Here is a 22,214-nt window from a genome sequence, read left to right as displayed (position 1 = left end):
CACTGGGCCTACTTTTTTGTTCTTTTTTTGCTAAGATGTTTTCCCGTGTTGGTTTGTTTTGCCCATTTGCACGCACTTTCTTAAAATGCAGTGCTCTGAGCTTTCGGTTCGACTATAATCAGAATGCAAAAAGCCATTTGCAAAGAAGAACGTAGCTATAATTGTTATTTTATGTGTTCCTGTCATGGACTTTACATTGAAAACTTTAAATAGCACTATGCCCATTTTATATGTTACAGTGACAAATTTAGGTAATACCACCAGGTTTGTAGTAACCTTGGAGAACATCAAACAATTTCCTGTTAAATTGATTTTACCAAACCTGTGTGTAAGGCATGGCTAGTTGTTATGGGCGGGTCTTGACTGGAGAAAGTTGGTGCACGGTGTTAAATTGTGTATTGGAGTCTGCCACAAAGCTCTCCCAGCCCCCAGAGTGTGAACAATGGCAGCACTTATCTCTGATTAACCTGTTATTGAGCTCATCAGAAGATCAAAAACATTCTGAAAAGGCTCTGATCAGTATTCAACCCCCTTACTCATCAGCCAATCCAGGTGTTAATCCACCACCAACAATAACATGCTGGATTCAGTTACCAACAATATGTTAAGCCCGCCTTTTCATTTGCTACTTTAAATTCGTCAAATCGCCGTATTGCTTCTCAGTTTTACCGCTGAGATGTAGAGCATAGGAGACAGGGGGGAAAACAGTGTCCTGACGTGACTGTAAAGATGTGGACTTTTTGGTGTGTCCTACCTTACTGTTCAGGAGACTTCAAGAGGAGATTACCCAGAACCCCCTCCACTGGTACCATGTCTTCTGCTGATGACTTGGATGAGAGAGAGCCTCCCTCGCCGTCTGATAATGGTAAGTCAGTTGTATTTGTATAAGGGTTTTGTGTTTATTTTTTCCTTTTTTTTTAAGGTACTCTTATGTGTTCCTTACACTTATAGGCCACATATTTACATTTGTAACAATGCTCCTTTGCCACTGCAGGTTTAAATGAAATGGTAATCGAAACGGCGAGCTCTCCAGGACCCTTTAGAAACACTCAGATGTCTAAGGCGGCCCAAACCCACAAGCTTAGAAAGCTTCGAGCACCTTCCAAGTGTCGTGAGTGTGACAGCCTGGTGGTGTTTCATGGAGCGGAGTGTGAGGAGGTAACCTTGGATTCCTTTCTTTTATTATTTGTATTATTCCTTTCTGTTTGCGGCCCACAGCATTCAGCGTATTACAAATTCACGATAAAGATTGCCAGAGGCTCACAACAGCTTCTTTATCACTCGTGGCCAGCAAAAACATCAAGCAGAAACAAAAGAGAAAAGCCACCTCTCCCCTCATCAGCATGTTTGGATGAGGAAATAAAGGGAAAAGTTGAAACTGGCCGCAAGCTCTCCTCTGTGACCAAATTCACTAACTGGTCTCAGTTGGGGGAATGGGCGCTAGAAACTGAGGACCTTTTGTTCGTCTTCTGAGGAGTCCTTTCCATCGTCCCTGTGCACCCTCTGTCCACTGTTGATTTTAGATCAAGTTTCTGTCCATATGTATTAGATACACTGAAGAAGACAATAAGAGCGGCTCTTGGTTGGAGAAACGCTTTTAAAAGAGGTTATGCAACGCAATAGACATATTGAGAAGAAACTGACATAGGAATGCAGCTCACTGCAGAGTCTTGGAATGATTCAGTGTGAGTGGTTCAGAGGGTCACTAGATGTGAAGCTTTCCTCGTTTGCTTCTTGGACTTGGTTTTTGGGCAAATTAACAAAAATAGCTATGTTGTGAGGACGTGTTTTTTCGTCAGTTTTTCCACTGTTTTTGTTGACATACAGTTAAAACTGTTCAGGATTTTCTTAGAAATGTTTTACTCTGTCCTTGTTATAACTGAGGTATGTGTCACTGTGTTTGCAGTGCTCCTTGGCGTGCCATAAAAAGTGTCTGGAAACCCTGGCTATCCAGTGTGGCCACAAGAAGCTCCAGGGAAGGCTTCACCTATTTGGCATTGACTTCACACAGTCGGCTAAGAACAGCCAGGATGGCATCCCATTCATCATACGGAAGTGCACGTCGGAAATTGAGAATAGAGCCCTCAGCATCAAGGTACTTATAATAGGTGTTTTAGTGGTTTGGTTACAAATAAATTGATCATTAATTTTCATGAAACAAGAACCCAAAACTGTAGCATAGATCTGCTGGCACTGGCATTAAAGTTCACTTATAAAGCATCCAATACTGTGACCATAAAAGTGGCTGCGCTGTGAAAGGCTGTCATTGCTGTCAGGACTAATCACAATGTGTTGAGGGAATTTATCTAATATGTAAAAAATGAGTGTATTAGCGACATATGCAAAAATATGTTTTTCTAAAACTATGTTGGCAAAAAAATAGTTTTTGTGGATTTAGTGATGAAAGCTTTTGGTTTTTCATAGTGATTTCCATCAGTTGTTCTTAATGCTGTGCAGCCTGAATGCCCAAAGGTCATGGGCACTCTGTGTTGGTTTTCAGCCTTGTCCTGTGTGTACAAAGATTTCTCTGGCTTCTCTGGATCTTTATTGGCACTGCTAACACACTGTATGTGATAAAAGTATTTGAGACTTCCTTCAAAGCTATTTGTTCATGCAGTCTTTTACAGAGTGAAAGTGAAATTAGAAAAACGAGTCCTCCACTTCACCTTCGATATTTGTTATGCTTTTTAAATTATTTGATAATTATTGGTTTCTGTTTCCGTTACGTTTTATCAAACAAGACCAAAACCCTTTTTAAATAAGAATGAAGTGTTCTCCCATTTTTTTCTTTGGCTGATCTTGTTAGTATTCTGCTCATATGTTTGCCCAGTTTCTTCATATTGATTCCAAAAACTTGTGTGTAATTTTCATGCGCTGATTGCATTTTGTGTGCTCTGAAGGGGATCTACCGTGTGAATGGTGCAAAGTCTCGAGTAGAGAAGCTGTGCCAGGCCTTTGAGAACGGCAAGGATCTGGTGGAGCTTTCCGATCTTTCTCCCCACGACATTAGCAATGTACTCAAACTGTACCTGAGACAGGTGGGTTGCTTTTGGTCATTAGCATAATGAGGTATTTCAGCTTTCATCCTGTGAAGGAGATGGCTAAAGTAGGCTTTGGATGACAAACTGCATTAATACTAAAAATGTGCATTTGTCTGTTTATTTTTGGCGCATAATTCCTGCCGCTTATCACCAGGGTGCTTATCTCTTTTCTAATTCTGTACCACTTGTGTATTTATGTCCATATTTTGGTTGCTGCTGTTTATTATCATCTCTGTTTCATTTGTTTATCTAATTCTTCCTCCGTACTTTCCAGCTTCCAGAGCCACTCATCCTCTTCCGCTATTATAACGACTTTATTGGTTTGGCCAAGGAGAGCCAGAGTATCATTGTGGAGGAACTGGAAGCACAGAGAGTTAATCCCACCACTGCGACCCCTGCGCAGGTTAGCGTCGAGCTCAATCGAGTCCTGTTCAAGATCAAGGATCTGCTAAGACAGCTGCCACCAGCTAATTACAAGACGCTGCAGTTCCTCATAGAGCATCTTCACCGGTAGGGAGGGCTGAATGGATTTCTGGGCATCCCATTACATACAACATATGGATGTGTTGCTCCTTTTTTTTAATAATAGTAGGAATGATCATTTCTTATCTGTTTCATTCTCCTTCCAGGGTGACGGAGCAATCAGAGGAGAACAAGATGACCGCCAGCAATCTGGGTATCATCTTTGGCCCGACGCTGATCAAGCCAAGGCAGGCCGATGCTGAAGTTTCCCTTTCTTCTCTGGTGGATTACCCTTATCAGGCGCTCATTGTGGAGCTCCTGATCAGACATTACCAGATGGTCTTTGACACGCCTCTGAGTCCTGTAAGTGGCACCTCGCCCACAGAGGTTGATGCCCAGACCCGCGCTAACACTCGCCTTATGCAACAGGACAAAGAGCAGCAGCTGATCAGGCACTCCAAGTCACTGGGAGACATTAAAGAGGTAACTGGTTTGCCAACACTACGATACATGAATGACACAGGATGTTGTAAATGTACAATGATAGTAAAGAGCTATTCTGTTATCTATATAGCGTGATAAAGTATAAAAACTATACACAGTACTCTTCTTGTTTAGCATGTGGTAGAGTGGTGGGTTGTTTTCTGTTCTTACTGTCTGTCTTTGTCTTGCAGTCGAGCTTAAAGGTGTTTAAAAGGCATTCGTCTATAATTCCTTCTTCACACTTATTGACTGAGGTTCAGGAGAGGATGCCAAGCCTTGATGGAAGCGATTTTGAACCAGGTCAGTATTGTCACAGTAATAGATAATTATTAAAATAACAATCATGTTGTTATTTTATCGTAAAAGTTTTATTTGTCCTCTTTTTAAAGCTGATGAAACTGATTCAGAGACCCTCAGTTTGTCGTCAAGTGTCCCTGAAGTCGCAAAATCTGGGGAGAGAGGCCTGTGTCGTTCTCATCACATCACAGTCACCAGGGTTCAGCTTCGACACCCTCGCAACAAGCTACCGTCACGGCCGTTTAGCATGCCGGCCGAACGGATACTTAACCGAAGCCAAATAGACGAGAATAACTCCCGGAACGCCACTGACCAAGATGACAGGAAGGGAAGCGGTTGCGACCAGTCCATCGAAGAAGTGGACGAGACTGAGAATACAAAAACAAGAGCGGCCACACATTTCCGGAGTACCTTTATCGACACCCAGACATTACGCAGAACTTGGGATAAACAATACAAACATGAAGTTGCCTCAAGAACTGTCAAAATTGAGGCCAGCTCATCCACAGAGAGTGCAGCAGTGGAAGGCTTGTCAACCTCTGTGCCATCAACCCTCTCCCTTGGAACTACTTACACAGTCGCAGTGCGACCCAACAGGACTATAAAAAGGGAAGATAATGTCACAAAGTATAGCCCCATTGCAACAACTTTCAGAGCCCCCAGAACTCTTCAGCCCCCCCCAGGAACCTTCTACAAGCCCCCATCGGGAAGCAAAGCTAAAGTCCTGCAGAATTGTGCACAAGCTAACAGTGCTGAGGAAGAAGATGAAGAGGAGGATGAGGAGGAGGATGAGGAGGGGGAAATAGGCATTGAGATAGAGGTGTCTGTAGATGAGCCCCTTGAGGAAGACGTTGAGATTGAACAGACAGCCATATCTCAGTCTCCCAGCTGTAGCCCTGAGGAAATGGACCAAAACCAGGCAAAACCAGTGTACCAGAGACTAAGGCCCAGGCGTCTTCCAGAGGTGGAACACAGAGAGGCACATTTTGTTTAAGCCACTTAAAGACATTGTTGTTAGAGCTCCGAGAATCACAATGTGTGTCACGTTAGGAGGAACACGCAGAAACATCTGCATTGACTCTGTAGAGAAAATGAGCAGATGTATGACTGGCACTGTGTAGATCTATTGTAAGTATTATGATATCTTTGATCCTCAAAAGAAAAAAAATGCACTTATAATGCTGTAAATTTTGATTCACAAATCATACATTTACCAATCACTTGCTCAGTATACTCTGGCACACAGCCAGGATATTTATAATTTTTGGATCTGTGCAATTTGTTTTTGTTTGAATATTTTGTGTAAAATTCTTACAGGTTCACGTATGTATGTTTCTATACCAAAAAAAGCCCTCGAGGCGTAACAATACTGCATAACGTTATGGAGATGTGTGGTGCACTTACCTGATAACGCTCTTTCACCATCAGCCTTCTGCTTGCACCGTTGAAGAGTGTTTTAAGCTGTTACAAGTAGTCTGTAATTAAAAACATTGCTAATATTTTTTTGCAATTTAACAACATCTGTTATGTGATGTACTCTGATGTCTGTGTTTGCGTTTGGTCATGTAAGGAAGCATCACTTACAAAGGGTATAAATCCACTCGTTTTTGTACTGCGTGGTGTTAAATGTGTCTGAAAAGCTTTTAGAAATGCTACAGGATTCTGACATGGCATTATTCTTCCTAATTTTAATATATGTACATTTTTTAATAGCCAAAGCTTTTTTTTCATTGTTTTTTTTTTTGTTGGTTTTGTTGTTGGTTGTTTTGTTTTGTTTGTTTTTTTACAATTTGAGTAGTTTTATCAATAACCTGAATCTTATGCTTTCTTTGTAAGTAATGGGAAGTGCATCATTTATTTAAATGGTATCTGTTTTTCATGGTAATGTACAAGCCTGGCACAGTGTTGAAAGTTCAGTGTAAGAAAACAGGTACATAAAACAAACACCCTTTTGTAACTTATTAAAATATATCTGACAACTTACAACAGTGATGGTCTTTTGTGCGTGTGTTTTTTTTTTGGTTTTTTTTACAGGAATATTAATTTAATCTGTGTAATGCAATAAACTGAGTTCATGCAGTTTGTGCAGGATGATAATCTGCGACTAGAGATTCAAGTTTTTGTTAAAATGTAAGGAAAATGTAAGAGTGATGGGATTATAATAGTGGTAGGATTATACCGCACTGTTAATGTCAGGTGGCCGGGTCATGCAGGCCTCTACAAATGGCAGAGAGGTGTTAGCAGGCTCCCAGCACCGAGAAAGGAGATTAAAACAATCTGCTTAACTATTCTGGAGGTCTGGAAACAAGCTGTGTTTGCAACCACAGCAAACAGTCTGTAGAATATGCAGAGTTATTTTGTTGTTATTGGCGATCAATCTACAGTACAGGTGCTCTTCTGAGGTAAGTGACAATTTAAGTTGCACTGTGTCCTTTGGATTATGGTGGAAGTATGTGGAAACAGTGAATGGATAGAGAATGTCATCATGATTGGAACTAAACTAGATTAAATGTATGGTGTGGCTGCACAGACAGTGTGGGATTTCATTTTATTTTATTTTGGGGGGATTGGCGTTAACCAGAAATTGTAGCGAAAGAGCGTTTGACAAGTCTATAATTGTAAATCTGACCATGTCAAGGTCTTGAGCTCATTAACCTCATTACTAAGCTACTGCTAGCTTTCACATGGATTTCTCACCAGATGAATGGACCGACTTGTGAGTTCATCGACAAAATTTTGCCTTTCAAATGCAAATTGCATTTTAGAGTCATGAGTAGTTTTGTAAGACAAAAGTTAGCCTTACTTGGCCCGTAAGATGTTTTATGGTCTGGTTCAATACAGATTTACTGGCTATAGCCAGCCCCTGCGGGGGTGAAAAGGAGGCACCATGGGGGCAGGAAGACAGGTCAGACTCCTGCTGTGGAAGAACTGGACCATCCGCAGGAGGCAAAGGGTAAAAGCTCCACACTCCAGTTGTCCCAGTAAAGGCTAAGCTATGCCTCCAGAGCTTCTGACCCCACCAGTTCACACATTACTAAATATATCTTTCATTTTTTAAATGCATATTATACAGTGCAAGTCTTTTTTTTATGCGAGCCCAGAATATACTTAAAAACTAACGCATCTTTACTGATTTTGTCCCAAACTGGGGTTGGTAAGAGTGGAGAATTTGTCAGATTGATAGAAACCACAACTAAAACTGGAAAACCTGCTCATTTAAAAGATGTTGTCTGTTTTAACCAGGTACGTTTGTTCATGGAGATCTTGTGGCCTGTTATGCTGTTCATGGGGCTGGTGTGGCTACGAAAAGTAAATCCACTTTATCGCCAACATGAATGTGAGCAAACAGTTCTTCGCTGGAAAATATTAGCACAGCCCGCTGAGACAGAAAAACAATATCCTCTGTATCTAGTGCAATTCATAAATGTTCTCATCCGCCTCAGGTCATTTCCCCAATAAAGCCATGCCCTCTGCTGGGGTCCTGCCATGGATCCAAGGAATCTTCTGTAATGCCAACAACCCTTGTTTTCAATACCCCACCCGTGGTGAATCTCCTGGCCTGGTGTCCAACTACAACAACTCCATGTAAGCATCAACTGTAGGCTGGCAGTGGGAAGAGTTTTGGATTCGTATTAAGTGTCTGATCTAAGATGAACAGGCAAAATTATTAAGTCGAGTGAAAGAGATGAATCTAGGTATTTAGCCTTAATAATAATTGTTAATATTATGGCCTTCCTCCTCAGATTGGCTCGGTTCTATTCGGATGCTGAAGAGCTTCTTTTTACGGACCCAGAGTTTTTGCAGCTTGGTCGCCTATGGAGGGAGCTCAATGCTATGAGCAACTTCATGGACACGCTACGTATTCATCCTGAAAAAGTCTCAGGTCAGTGCTCTGGGCTTTCATCAACATCCAGCAGAAGCCTTTAGAAGTAAATCCACGGTCAGAAAGGTTCCTTTATAAAGTTCTTTCATTAAAGCAGTGGAATAAAAGCTTTTTTCTGAACAATGGTTTAAAATAAGTAGTTTATTGAAATCTTTATATACTCCATGAATACAATCAATATCAAATCAGTCGTGCCTCTTGCAGATCATACAACACGGGTGTCGTTTACTTCAGACGCTTTTGCTTTTTTTAGGGGTATTGTGACTCATAAGATGTTGATCTTTTAAAAGTTGAACACGTCGCCTGGTAATCGCAGTTTACATCACACCTCACATTCTTTCCCATCAGTCTGTCTGTGGTGTCTGCGTGGAGTAACACGATTACATCACAACGGTTTAAGACCGGCTCGCAAAGTAAGCTGCTTACTTTTGCTGCTAGCACGCTGTTTATTTGGTGGGAAAGCAATTCATATACCACCCCTCACACTCCCAGAAACACTCATCCCATCTCAAGGGCCTGCATGCAGACTGCGCTCTGTTCATATATACGTGTGCACTGTACATATGCCATGCTTCCCTACTGGCAAAATAAACCTTTATGATGGGAGTGGAATGGAGCTGAGTGCATTCCAGGCTTTGAATGATTATGTCTGGCTGCTCTCTGTGCTGCCACTTTCATGCAGAAATATGTAGATGGACTAACAGAGCTAACAGAGATCCACATCCACATTCCACTCGTGTTCCCATGAGCCCCGGGAAGGAAAACTAAATCACGTTGAGAATAAAGTTATATAAATGACGACTGTGACTCATGGATATTAAACAGGAAAATCGTCCGACCTCTTTTTCACACATCTGGCATTATTAGCAAGCAGAATCATGAGCCACGTGCACTGTTGTGCCAAACATATTTGCTTTGCATTTTACATTGTGAGCCACGCGCAGCTCATTTTGATGTTAAGTGGGCTGGATGAGTAAAACTCACCTTTGTGTAAGTGTAAAGATTCATTCAAAGATTCAATTTCTAAGATGTCTTAATATAAGAAAAATCAGTGCAGTTTCAACAGTACAGACTTTCTACACAACAAGGAAATGTTGCTGTAGAATTATTCCTTAGACCCTTCTGTAACTATGAAAAAGAAAGTTTTTATCAATCGAAAGAAAATATCCTGGTTTTTTTGTCTTTTACTGCTCAGATAACTTTTCTGTCATTTAGTTGTTTTTCATCTGCTACTTAATTACTTAATGTTGGGGGGTCTTTATCAACAGGAAATGCTATAAAATCTATGAAAATATAGCTAAAACTCCAAGATTTAACCTCTCATTTACTTTTTCCAAAGCCATTGGAGTCTTTGCCGAGCTGATTCTGGCTCCCATGCCTTATGTTTGACAACCCTGCTCAATTGGCTTCTCTTATTACTCTTTTTCATGTTTGATTTCATTTTACGTATTTGTTATTCACATTAGTATATGTGCATTTTAGGAATTCCAGAGTTCACAGGCAGGGAGTGGCAGAAGTGATCAGGAACGAAAAAAAAGAGACAGAGGAGGAGAAAAGAAAAAGGGGAAAAATAAGGAAATATTTGAGATTAAACCTCTTGGCTAAAACATATTTAGAATTGTCTTGATACAGCAGTTACTGCTAGTATTTTTCTTTAATGACATCAATAACACACACACACACACACACACACACACACACACACACACACACACACACACACACACACACACGTTTCAGCTTTGTTTGTTTAATTTGTGTTTATCTCAAACCATGTTCATCAGGGGCACAGCCTGGATAAAAGCCAAAACAGCACTTTGCCTGGCAATGCAGCCTTCATTCATGCACAGACAGGCTACTGGAAATTGTGTCATTTAATGAAACACATTTGTCACAACTTGCCCAATATGTGTTACTATGAAACTAAGCTTTTTCCAACTTGTCCAGTTTATCCAGTTCCATATCAAACAGCGAACAGTTATCTATCTAGCCATGACAGTCATTCACCGTGAAAGGTTAAAGACAGTTAAAGACATGAAACCGTTCTTATGATTTTTCCATTACACCGACTGCCTCTGTTTGTCTACAGGTCGAGGGGTAAAAGTGGAGACTATCCTGAAGGATGACGAGACTCTGACGTCATTCCTCCTCAGAGACATTCCTCTGACCGAGTCTGTAGTGTATCATCTAGTTAATGCCCAAATCAGGCCTGAACAGGTACGCGGGTGCTCACACACATGCATAAACACACGCACACAGCCAAGGGTACACAGTGTGACATTTTACCATTAAGAAGTCAAGACACTGATATTGCTTCATACCACCAAGGCAAGGATTCTGGTGGAGTACAGTATGGAACACAAATGGTAATATGACACAGTAAAGGAAGAAAAACAAGGGAAATATACAGGCGATCAGTGGTCATGACAACTGCAAATTAACCATCATGAAATTGACCACGGCCCATTGTTAGTCAGTAGTTACCAGTTTCAGTCATCATGCAAATGTACTGTTTATAAAGCTGGGGAAACTTGCAGCCAGCTGAGACTGAAGATGCCACTTGGATGTCCAGATGTATCCAAATACAGATGAACAGGACTTGGTTACCTGGGTGATTAAGCATGCATCACGACAATATACAGATGTTTAATTCAAGACATAGAATAAAAGCTAACAGACAAAAGACGTCACGGCGCAGTGACATACACATCAGATTGCTTCTGTTTTTGCTGATGTCATCTGAATCTGCATAAATCTGCTTTTTTCCAGTTTGCTTTTGGAGTCCCGGACTTGCATTTAAAAGACATTGCGTGCAGCCTCAACTTGCTCGAGCGATTCCTCATTTTCCCCAGCCGTCGAGGACTCTACGCAGTTCGCAACGCCATGTGCATCCTCACTCCACAGCGACTACAGATCATTGAGGACAAATTCTACGCCAATGTCGACTTTTTCAAACTTTTCCGGCTGGTGAGTGTTAGTTTTGTTCTTGATTTTAGAGAGCTGACATGGAAATCACCAAGGATCACTGGCTTACCTTTTAAAAAATAGTTGCACAATTTAAATTTCATTCTGGCTCAGTTAAACTGGGAGCACTCAGTCTGTAATTACATCTTTATACCTTTGACTAAACTATCTATTGTGCACTGAATGGATACACTTAATACCACAATTTGGCAGTGATCTGGTTGGTTCATGAATAGGCCGTATAGAGCTGTATTTGGATACATCCAGTTTGGGATCTTGCCATGTTTAAAAATTCATTTGGGTAAGTCAGCCATGTGCTGGCTAAGCGACTTGAGGTCAAGCTGGCAAAGGGCAGTGTAGGATTTGCCAGGATATGATTTCAAAAACAGTTATCAAACAGTATCATAAACTGCTGTGTTTCTAATTCTTACATACATGTAGTTGGCAACCAACAAAAACACACTTGAGTAAAATATGAAGTAAATGAAGTAATCAAGTAACATGACTAGATTGTACCACGAGTTTCTAGTATATTGTAAAAACAACAAGAGAAAAACAGTAAGAGGTACCGTCATGTTTACCATGATGCATGATTATCCACCTTCAGCTCAGTATGTCCCATCATGCTTTAGCACGTTTTGTGTTTTAGACTCTGATTGCACTGCATTCATAGTTTGTCCTCCAGATCAAAACCCAACAAGCTGACACACGCCTATTGTCGCCTGACATACCTCCTGTTCAAAGTCAGGAGATGCAAAGGATAAACAGATGTTAGTATTTTTATTAGAGCTATGACTCATGGGGTGGGGCAAAACAAAAATTCTCTGGGAAATGCAAAAAGCAAAGCAAACAAGGCGTCGTTCCCCAGGAATGTACAATGTCAAATACACTACTTTGTGTGGTGAAAGATGGCTTTAATTTTTCCTTATGTATTTGATGAGCTGTAATTACCTCATAAAAATGAAGTGTCTATCAACATGCTTTAAGTAGGCAGTAGTGATACAAACAGTTTGTAAAGGAGCAAGCTTTGGCCAGCGAGACAGACTTAGCCTCTTTCTTTGATTAGCTTAGGTTAGAGACAGTGCTTTCTTTAGAATAAGTAAGAGTGAGAGTAAACACAAACCATAAAAAAGCAGCTGAAAACAATGGACACCCTCTGCCTTATATTCATCCAGGTGCAGGAATATGGGACTGGGCCAAGTGATCTTAACTGTATGAACCTGTCTGTCCGCTAATTCTTTTAAGCCTCAATCCCTGTGTTCTTGCCACTCTGTCCACTCTTAATACCATTATTTTTAACCTTATCCTCCATTGTTTGTTGTGTAGTTTGACTTCAGGCACAGGAATAGCTTAAAATATTACTGCCTTGCTTTAGAAATGAATTTCACTCAAACCACACATCCTCCCATTTAGTGTCCGCGTGCACTGAGATAGGAACATATGTCAAAGCGGAAGGATGTTTCCACTGGTGATTCTGTGTCTTGGCCTTCTTCTGCTTCCTGAACCTTTAGCCTATTGTGTTGTGAACTTTCTGGAAGCTCTCTCGGCAAACCAGCAAGATCCTTGGTAGAAGGTAGTACTCAGATGAACATAAGAGAAGGGTTTTACAGATGGTTTTCAAAATTCTGTTTGCATCACATAATATCACCATGTCCTCATAAGACAGTGGCTTTATGGGAAATGTGTTCATTTTGAGAAGTACAATACTGGAAGTTTACAGCTTTTGTATGAATGCAAAAGCAGAAAATGTTCATTCATTTGTATTTCTCATTAGCTTCCTCTTGTACTGGACAATCACTCAAAAGGCATCGACATTCACTTCTGGGTCCGGGTTGTCTCCTCTGCCTCGGACAAACTGAAAGAGGTAAGCCCCGGCTCCAGCAGCTCAATTCAAAAGTTCACCGCCTGCTATTTTTAGTTGTCAGGAAACAGTTGCTTCCTCTGGCCTGGCTTTTTACGCAAACAGACAGTAGGGGGATATTATCTAGTGCGTATAAGGAAGGCTAAATTCAGAACATGGCATTTTAGCCCCCCAAAAACAGCAAAAGCAGATAGATCATCATTATGGGACCGTTCACTGGAAAAACGCCCCCCAAACATAGCAAAAAAGACCTAGGCTGCAAGGACAGGTAAAAGTCTCCAATCAGCATAGATTAAAAAACCCTGGTGATGAATGATTGTGTTAGTGTATGTGTTTCTCTCACTAAAAAGTCTATGAACATGATTTTTCACTTATTTTAATTGCTGTCATTGGAAAAACAATTTTTTCACACCTTAGCAGGCCTCAGCTTAGTGATTGCCAAAGAGCCAAATTTATTGTACGAGTGTGACTTAAAGTTAGAATTAGGCGTGCTCACAAACTACCATTTATGTCTGTATGTGGAAATACTGTTTTGTTTGTTGTGGATGTTTCCATGGGACATTCATTGAAACTGACAGTCTGGCATCCTGTTGGCGAGACACTTGTCTCTCTCAGGACTATAGAGAGCGTATGATCCAAGTGGAAGGCATTAAAATAAACTCATTCTTTCTTCTTTTTTAAAATTAGACATTAAATATTTGTCAAAAGTTCCAATAATTGTTGAGTTATGCACCTGCCAGCTGTTATTCAGATATATCATAACTGACTAATGTTGATACGTATGCTAATCATGTGTAAAGGATACGGGATATTTAGTCCTCTGTAGAGGGTAGCTTGATATAACAGAGCCCCCTTTCTCTTTTTATATTTATTGTATGTATTAAGATCTGTAAAAATCTTTTTTTTTATAATATTGCACATGTCAGTTTTAAGTAATTTAATATCTCAGACACTAAAACGTTTAACAAGTTAATATGGAAGATGTAGAAGACTGCAGCCGGGTTACACATAATCTCGAGGATATTTTTAATGCAGTGTTTTAGTGGCTGTGCTGACCCTGTAATAAGAGGATAAAATATATGGACAAAAGTACACATTACACCTACAGGAGCTGCTCAGCCAGGAAGCTGCTGGCACACAGTTTTTGTGATGATAGTAGTGCGAGATGAGGTTTGGAACATCTGGCCACTTTTATGCACTTCCATTTACTGTTTACAGCTGATCATGGAATATCTAGGAGGGAAGAAGGGCTTTAACAAATGTTTGTAAAGGCAGACTGGCTAGTGCCTGATTGTATACACTCTGGCAATGGAGCTGAAAACACCTGAAGGTGTATACTTTTTCCCATCAGGTGCATACTGTTTACACCTATGACAGAAACTGGATGTGTAAAAAACACATTTACACCAGCCTATTTATAGATTTCTGCTGAACATATCTTTATCATTAGATAACTGCTAGATTATATCTAAAAGTTTTCATCTTCTTTTTTTGTTTGTTGAAGCTTGAATGATTCTTCTTATCTCTCTGCAGTTGTTCCAGAAGAGTAGCTTCAGGGAGCTCATCCAAGTCGTGACTCCTCTCTTCCAGAAAAATCTGTCTTTCAGGGAAGTGATGGCTGCCGCCTCCAGCCTTGTATGCGGGTACACTGAGGGGGCTTTCTCCCGAGTCACCTCCTTTAACTGGTATGAAGACAATAACTACAAAGCCTTCCTGGGTATTGGCACTGGGTGGGCACAGGACCGTTACACATATGATAACAGCACCAGTGAGTACACCATGTGTATGTGTGTATATGTGTGTATGTATGTGTTAGTCCCCGTAGGGAAATTGCTCCTCTGCATTTAACCCATTCACCTATTGAAGCAGTGGGCAGCCACCAATGCAGCGCCCGGGGAGCTGTGTGTAGGGACGGTACCTTACTCAGGGGTACCTCAGGGTAGCCGTTCAGTAGAGTCGAACCCACGACCTTCCAATCATGAGGCAGCTACTCTACCTATTGAGCTATCCCTGCCCGTATACATATACATCTGTATTACCTTGTATGACAGACCAAACTAAAAGTACTGTTCTTGAGACTGCTGCCGTTCTTTTTTGGAGTAACCTTTAGTTTGCAAACCCTCTAGTTTTGTATAAGAGTTGTGATTTTAACCCACTTTGCTGATTTGCAAATTCTCTTAAAAGCCATATACAAATATGGAAGTTTCTTGGAGAACTGGGCTCAGATCTTCTGTGGATTTAGCACATGGTCTCCCAATACTTTTTTCTCTTCATGCTGTGGAAGGAAGAACTCCAGCAATGTGTTGACCATGATAAGAGGCTTTTTTGTTAGATCATCACCTACTATAAAGTTAATCCAGTTATCCATAATCCAGTTAACTATAAAGTTAAAGCCAGTGTTGCTGGAGTTTTCAGCTGTCAGTCGTGTTCCTGCTTTATGCAGTTTGGAAGTGGAGGAAGTTGCAGCAGCATTTCTTTACTTTCACCGTCTCTGCATGTGGATTGCCCATTGTCAGCTGGATAATGGGCTAAAACAATGGATGGATTGATGCATGGCTGAATGACTGAAAAACTGGCTGCTCTCATCTTTATCAGCAAATTTTAACTTGATCTCCACCCTGCCCAACCTATGCAACACATTTAGATGAGCATAAAAATAATTATGCACTCTGTAATTGGTTTCCAAATAATTCTTTGTGCCATGGCATCTTTGATAGGGTTCTGTTTAAGTGCCTAGCTTGACCTATATTGCAACAGCTTTTACATAACAAATAATCTTTCCCTTCAGCTCCTTTCTGCAATGACCTGATGAAAGAACTGGAGTCCAACCCTGCCACCAGGATTGTGTGGAACTCTGTGAAGCCCATGCTGATGGGACGGATCCTCTTTGCCCCTGACTCTCCAGCTGTCAGAAAGATCATACAAAATGTAAGCGGCATTTAGGAGATGACAGGTGGAGCTCATGGTGTCAAACCAAAACCTTGTTCTATGGAATAAAAACAGCTTTTAAATGGTTTTTAATGAGCTCTGACTGGTGATTCTGTGTGTTTTTATGCAGTTTTTATATCCAGTTTTATATCTATTCAAAGTAAAGTATGTTTGGCTAATAAATGCACCTATTTGAGCAGTTCAAAATAATTGCCCAAACAAGTGCTTGGAGGTGTTTTATAGGATGGCTGATAGGAGGACTTTGGCAGCAACAGTTGAGATATTTTATTATAATTCAGCCACATGTGCTTCAGAGATTTCAACTATAGCAGGTATGTTGTATTGATTCACATAACACAGGTGCCATACAGTCAGCAAGTTAAAGCGTAGCTTGATGTATTTAATGCCTGGTAGATTCCAACTCTGATACTAATACGTGAGGGATTTATTGCACATTTTGTACATTTTAACAGTGAATACTCGAAATAACTTGGCAGTTAACAGGATTGAACCAAGTAAAGAGACATAGTTAAAACATCTAAAAAACTGAAAATTTCTTGTATCACAGATAACCCCCTTTAGATGATTTGTTTTACTCAGTAACCTCCATGTCTTTGTTTGTCTTTTGGAGCAGCGTCCACTGTAGTGAACAATGCATTTTCCTTCAAAAGGGGATCAGCTTTCATCAAGTCATGTCCAACCTTTTGTGTCTAGATGTAGATACGTGTTGGTCAAAGGCCTTTGAGGGGCGGGGGTGGGTTGGTAGCGGTCATGGATGGTTTGATCGCAATGCAAGAGCACAAGCTGATCGGCTATGGTGAAACCACGGCGCAGTCTAATGGCGCCGTGGCCTTTTTAACTGTTGTGTAAGCAACAAAGTGTCTCCTTAAGGATGTGTGATCGGACACAAAAGAGACACACAAAAACGTGCGTTTCCCCCATCCCAACCTTTAATGACCTCTTTGTTTTCCTCTTCTCTCAGATTGCGAACTTGATTGGTCTAGGAATGTAATGAGCAAGGGGTTAATCCATTACTTTACAAGACTGAAAACATAGCCTCTATAGGCTCTTTGTTGTCATGCTCTCAGCTCCTGTCATGCATCAGTGTGTTTCATAAGAAAGCGAAGAACCATGCGCTTAAACATATGTTATCACGCTTTATGTGACTGCCCTTGTTTTATGTAAGCCACGTAGGTCTTGTCTGTACTGTATCCTGCTGTTACCGTGCTTATTTTTCATTTGTTACACTGTAAGAATTTATCTTAAAGTGCAAAGTCACATACTTCAGAGCCTTCTTTTTACTGGAAAGCATAGATAGAGGCGTATTTATTCTGTGAGGGCACAATCAACATCCACTTTTATCTTTACAGTGTCTCTTACATTAGATGCATCATATGTGCTGCTGTGTCTGTATAGATATTCATATTCAAAGTTGCACGTCAGCTACTCGAAAGATACTTTGATTGCTTTCTTTGATAAAATTATGGAACTAAGTAATCCCCCCTAGCTCCCTTGTTCTCCCCTTTTGCCTGCTGTTTTCAAACTGCCTCATGGGCTGAGGAAGCACTCACTTGTGGGAACCTGACTGGGATTCACTGGGCAGGCTGAATGCATTCAGCCAGTTGTCACCAACAGCCTCCATTGTCACCCCAGCTCCATTGTCCCCATTGTCACCCAAAATCAGACACACACAAGGGGAAGGCGTTTAATTGGGTGTACTCTTGAGTGCTTTCATCCCCCACTGCACACGGCTGAATGCTGAAGTAGCCAGCCTTGGGTGTGTGCCACACAAAGCACTGTAGCGTACCCATACGCACATTCAGGGTTTTAACGATAAGCGTGTGGTAAATATTTGTTGCACAGTTGCCGGTTATCTATACAGGCCGACAGGAATTCTTTGTGTGAGAATGTGTGTGTTGTCTTTGCTGATCCTGTTTTCACAGGGAGTTTAATGTGGGAATGGTATGTAGCGGGAGATTAGGAGATCTGTGACAGAGTGTGTGTTTGAATGTCTGAATGTTGTGTACACACGTGCAGATTTAATGAATTCTTCTGTATATTGTTTGAACTGTGGTTGTGTTTGTACCTGTTCCTATGTTACTGATTGTTTTTCCATTAAGATATGGGGAACAGTTTGAATAGATTTGCCTCGCTTTGGCTAACGCTTTCCAACTACTGACATGCACATTTGCATGTCTCCCGTAGGCTAACACTACCTTTGAGGAGCTGGAGAGGCTGAGGACTATGGGGAAGGCCTGGGAAGAAGTTGCTCCTCAGATCTGGGCTTTCTTCCAAGATGGAGTCCAAGTCAAGATGGTCCGGGTAGGGTACTGTGTGAATGAAAAGGTGTCAGTGATTGAGGCTCATTTAACATCAAAAGATAACCACAGAGTAGATTAACAAAATATTAATGTCCTAATAAAGTGACCTGTCTTCAACAATCTAGTACCTATCAGTCTAATAACGTTAGATAACAGTAACATTATTGCATGCTTTGTTCTTGTCTTGGCAGGATTATCGTGTTCCTACTGGTTCTTGCTTCTGTTAGTGGGGAAAAAATAGTTAAGTAAGTGTGATGACCCTTCTTCCTTTCATTTCAGGACACCATCCGTAATCCTTCTGTGATGGATTTCATCGACCGGAGTCTGGAGATGGCGCCTTTCTCCTCCAAACACATCCTCAACTTCCTGCACAGCGGCCCCCCAGAGGAACGCCCAGATGACGTGCCTGATTTTGACTGGCGGGACATCTTCAACCTTACAGACCGGGTGATTCGGATGCTTAACCAGTATGGGGATGTGAGTGGCTGTTGCTTTTTTCTTGGGGAATTTAGCATTTCCTTCCTGCGGTCACCTCTCCAGTACCAGTCTTCTGTTTTTGTGAAGTGTGTATCAGTGTGTGGAATTATACTGACTTGTCAAAGGGAGCTTGGCGTTTCTAGATGAATCCAAAGTGTCAGAATAATTTTTGCAGAGTGTTTTTTTTTACCTTTTCACCTGTCTGACTTTGACAGTAAGAGTGCAGACTGTTGTGCAATTTTCACTTCACCTGAAAAGGTGACAGGCTTTTTCATGACATAATCCAATTATCCACAGGTCCTGTCACCCGCTGATTTCAGTGCCCTGGTTACCTAACCGCTACGTGCTCAATGCAACCCTTGACATGATCTAAACATTTAGATAGTGTCTCTGGGAACTGTAATTTGTCCCCCTGTCCAAAGACATGGAAATCCACCCAGGTGGGCCTGAGCCAGAGCAGCAAACTGGCTGTCAAGTCTCTTTTGTTTACTGCTGATTGAGAGGGAGGGTAAAATAAAATAAAAGCATCACAGACCATCTCTTGTGAGTGCCCTCCACTATGAGTGGGCCAATGTGTTTGAAACAAAGTTACCCATTTCCCTGTACAGGCTGAGCAGGATGAGAGGCCTATCACACTTGGGGGTGACACTGGGGTATCTGGGGGCATGGTTGGGTAGATCGTTGGTGCTCTGTGTTTTTGTCCAAGTTGAAGCTTACAGCACTTCTGTGTGACAGCGAGAGTGGGAACGATTGAGGCCGATTAGATACAGCTGTCACTCTGTCCACCATCCTTTATAAAGAGGCAACAATGAACGTGAGCTTGATGGCTGGCTGAGTCAGGTTGGTGGCACGCATTCAGATCTCACCACCCAGTTGGGCTGCAGTGTTGTTAGTTGGATGCTTGATTAAATGAAGGGGAGGCCTTTTGGATATGGAGTAGTTTTCAGTACGTGTTCTGGATAATGGGTTTATAAATGCATACTGTAGATGGATGCATATGTGTGTTTGCACACAAAGAGGTAAATATTTTTGCTGTGGCGGGATCCCTTTTGAAACCAGGCTCTCCCTATTTGCATTCACTTACAGTGAATCGCTGTATCAGACACGGTTTTCAGTGAAGAGACAACCACTGCAATGCCACTGCACATGTGTGAAGATACACACGTCTTTGTGACTCACTAGCCTCTGTTGTCTTTAACATTCGAGCTATTCTGTTAGGTTTGGTTTGAGTAATGGCAGTATTTGTCTGTCCCTATGGAGCAGCCACAAATGAAGTTTTGATATTCATAGTTCTCCAAACTGATTGAATTCAAGACGACTCTGGTAATGTACTTTTCTCTAGCACCACCTGCAGATTAAAATTTTCATTTTTGTAAAGACAGTCATGATTTTCAGTCATTTTTTTCCCTTTTGTCTTCTTATAACTTTTACTGAAGACTTTTACACCAGTTAAAAGTTTATCCTGTACGTTTTTATTCATTTGGTAAATGTTCATTTGATTTAACTTGTCGAGGTTCCAAACCTTATTGACCATAAAGACAGGTTAGGATTAAACACAAAGTGTTTATACACCATTTTGCATTTAATCATCATTATTAATCTCTGGTGGAGGTTTCTTCCTGTTAAAAGGGAGTTTTTCCTTCCCACTGTCGCCAAATGCTTGCTCATAGGGTGTCGTCTGATTGTTGGTATCTTTACCTTTCAATGTAAAGCGCCTTAAGGCAACTGTTCTTGTGATTTGGTGCTATATAAATAAATTTGAACTGAACTGAATTTTTGATAAATGTTCATTGACTCCTCTGGTAAACTCAAGCATTGACGGCACGACCTGTTAGGAAACTTATTTTGAGTTTTTGAGTTGATGACTGTTTCTCTTCTGTTCCCTCTCTCGCTCCCAGTGTGTGATTCTGGATAAATTTGTGGCTCTGCCTGATGAGGATACCGTTACGTATCGGGCGTTAGGAATGCTGGAGGACAGAAAGTTCTGGGCAGGCCTCGTCTTTGTAAATATGTACTCCTGGACTACTAATCCCCCGCCTCATGTTAAGTTCAAGATCCGTATGGATATTGATGCAGTGGAACGCACCAATAAGGTCAAAGACAGGTTAGGATGAAATTCTACTTAATTTTTATTTAGTGTCGCACAGTAAACACATAGGAGCTAAATATGCGTGTATTCCTCAGGTACTGGGATCCAGGCCCCAGAGCTGATCCTATGGATGACCTCCGTTACGTTTGGGGTGGCTTCGCTTACCTGCAGGACATAATAGAGCATGCCATCATCAGGACACAGACAGGAAAGGAGCGGCCGCTGGGTGTTTACCTACAGCAGATGCCCTACCCTTGTTACGTGGATGATCTGTTAGTGGAATTATTATAATTAAAGAATGCAAATAATTACATTTAACAGTCATTGCAGATCATAGCTTTTACTTTCAAGGTATAGTAATAAATGATCTGTCCATGTGCCAAAACTGATCTGTCTTGGCAGGAAAGCTGACAACTTGTGAGATGTATGCAACAATCACTGCACATTTCTCACTTTTGCCCTCTTTGTCTTCCTTTAAAGCTTCATGCTGACTCTCAATCGCTGTTTCCCCATCTTCATGGTTCTGGCCTGGGTCTACTCTGTGTCCATGATTGCAAAGAGCATTGTTCTGGAGAAGGAACTGCGGTTGAAGGAGACCCTTAAGGCCGTAGGGGTCACCAACGGTGTCATTTGGTCCACCTGGTTTATTGACAGCTTTATTGTGATGGGCACTAGCACAGCTCTTCTTACGGCCATCATCATGGTGAGAAAAAAGAGCTTAGCTTTTTCTAGAAGCTCCTTTTGTGTCTGGGCTTTTATTCAACTCATCCAAGCAAATATCTGATTACCAACACCTCTCTCCTTATTTGCATGAAGTTACAATTTAACCATTTAGTTTTGCACCGCAATCTGGCATTTTACCAGAGGCAGTACGTGTGATTAAGTCAGTGCATCTGTTATATAACGCACCAGTAAATCATGACTTACACTGTGAATCATTACAAGTGTTTTACCTTGAAATAATAAATGGATAATAGTTTCTCACTGACCCCATAAATCATTAATGAAATAACTGTGAATACTGTGATATCATGGGAATTATGTCAGTGTCTTTGCAGTAATGTGCCGGTGAATAATTAACACTTCTAAGCCACAACTTCTCTCATGTAGACAGCAAGTTACTCAGCAGGCACATTATTGTAAAATGGGCTGTTGTGACATCTAGTGGGAGTATTGTATAAAAAAACAAAAAATAAATATTAAAACTTCCAAATTATGTGTGAAAATTCACAAGTATTTCTTGTTTTTGTGGTGATTATTTATTAGCTCTTCTTATCTTATATTCTCAAAATTTTCAAAAGCTTCATAATGACCCAGTAAATTTGGTTTGGGGGAAATAAATGAGTCTTTCACTTACCCAAGCCATCAAATATTTATTTTAAAGACCATTTTTCTTCCAGTGTACAAG

General features: G+C 41.0%; 2 protein-coding genes across 5 annotated transcripts in view; both read left to right on the top strand.

The window, feature by feature from the left end:
* The window catches only part of arhgap29a (Rho GTPase activating protein 29a), a 32,697-nt gene extending 26,428 nt beyond the window's left edge, over positions 1-6,269 (top strand). For both annotated transcript variants that reach the window (XM_026179234.2, XM_026179236.2), the window contains 8 exons: positions 767-865; positions 995-1,158; positions 1,907-2,095; positions 2,901-3,038; positions 3,316-3,551; positions 3,671-3,986; positions 4,178-4,286; positions 4,376-6,269. In XM_026179234.2, the coding sequence (XP_026035019.2) occupies positions 767-865; positions 995-1,158; positions 1,907-2,095; positions 2,901-3,038; positions 3,316-3,551; positions 3,671-3,986; positions 4,178-4,286; positions 4,376-5,277 (2,153 nt within the window). In that variant the 3' untranslated portion in view covers positions 5,278-6,269. The remainder of the gene's footprint in view (positions 1-766; positions 866-994; positions 1,159-1,906; positions 2,096-2,900; positions 3,039-3,315; positions 3,552-3,670; positions 3,987-4,177; positions 4,287-4,375) is intronic.
* Positions 6,270-6,544: 275 nt separating this feature from the next.
* abca4a (ATP-binding cassette, sub-family A (ABC1), member 4a) overlaps positions 6,545-22,214 on the top strand; it is a 31,230-nt gene continuing 15,560 nt past the window's right edge. For all 3 annotated transcript variants that reach the window (XM_026179233.2, XM_026179232.2, XM_026179231.2), the window contains exons 1-15: positions 6,545-6,685; positions 7,125-7,236; positions 7,527-7,620; positions 7,727-7,868; positions 8,027-8,166; positions 10,256-10,383; positions 10,936-11,133; positions 12,905-12,994; positions 14,525-14,759; positions 15,780-15,919; positions 18,125-18,241; positions 18,520-18,717; positions 20,616-20,821; positions 20,902-21,078; positions 21,287-21,509. In XM_026179233.2, the coding sequence (XP_026035018.2) occupies positions 7,171-7,236; positions 7,527-7,620; positions 7,727-7,868; positions 8,027-8,166; positions 10,256-10,383; positions 10,936-11,133; positions 12,905-12,994; positions 14,525-14,759; positions 15,780-15,919; positions 18,125-18,241; positions 18,520-18,717; positions 20,616-20,821; positions 20,902-21,078; positions 21,287-21,509 (2,154 nt within the window). In that variant the 5' untranslated portion in view covers positions 6,545-6,685; positions 7,125-7,170. The remainder of the gene's footprint in view (positions 6,686-7,124; positions 7,237-7,526; positions 7,621-7,726; positions 7,869-8,026; positions 8,167-10,255; positions 10,384-10,935; positions 11,134-12,904; positions 12,995-14,524; positions 14,760-15,779; positions 15,920-18,124; positions 18,242-18,519; positions 18,718-20,615; positions 20,822-20,901; positions 21,079-21,286; positions 21,510-22,214) is intronic.

The sequence above is a fragment of the Astatotilapia calliptera genome, chromosome 9 (genome assembly GCF_964374335.1).
Source record: "Astatotilapia calliptera chromosome 9, fAstCal68.1, whole genome shotgun sequence".
NCBI lineage: Eukaryota > Metazoa > Chordata > Actinopteri > Cichliformes > Cichlidae > Astatotilapia > Astatotilapia calliptera.
The sequence above is the reverse complement of the archived record's forward strand: the minus strand, read 5'-3'. Positions and strand labels throughout refer to the sequence as shown.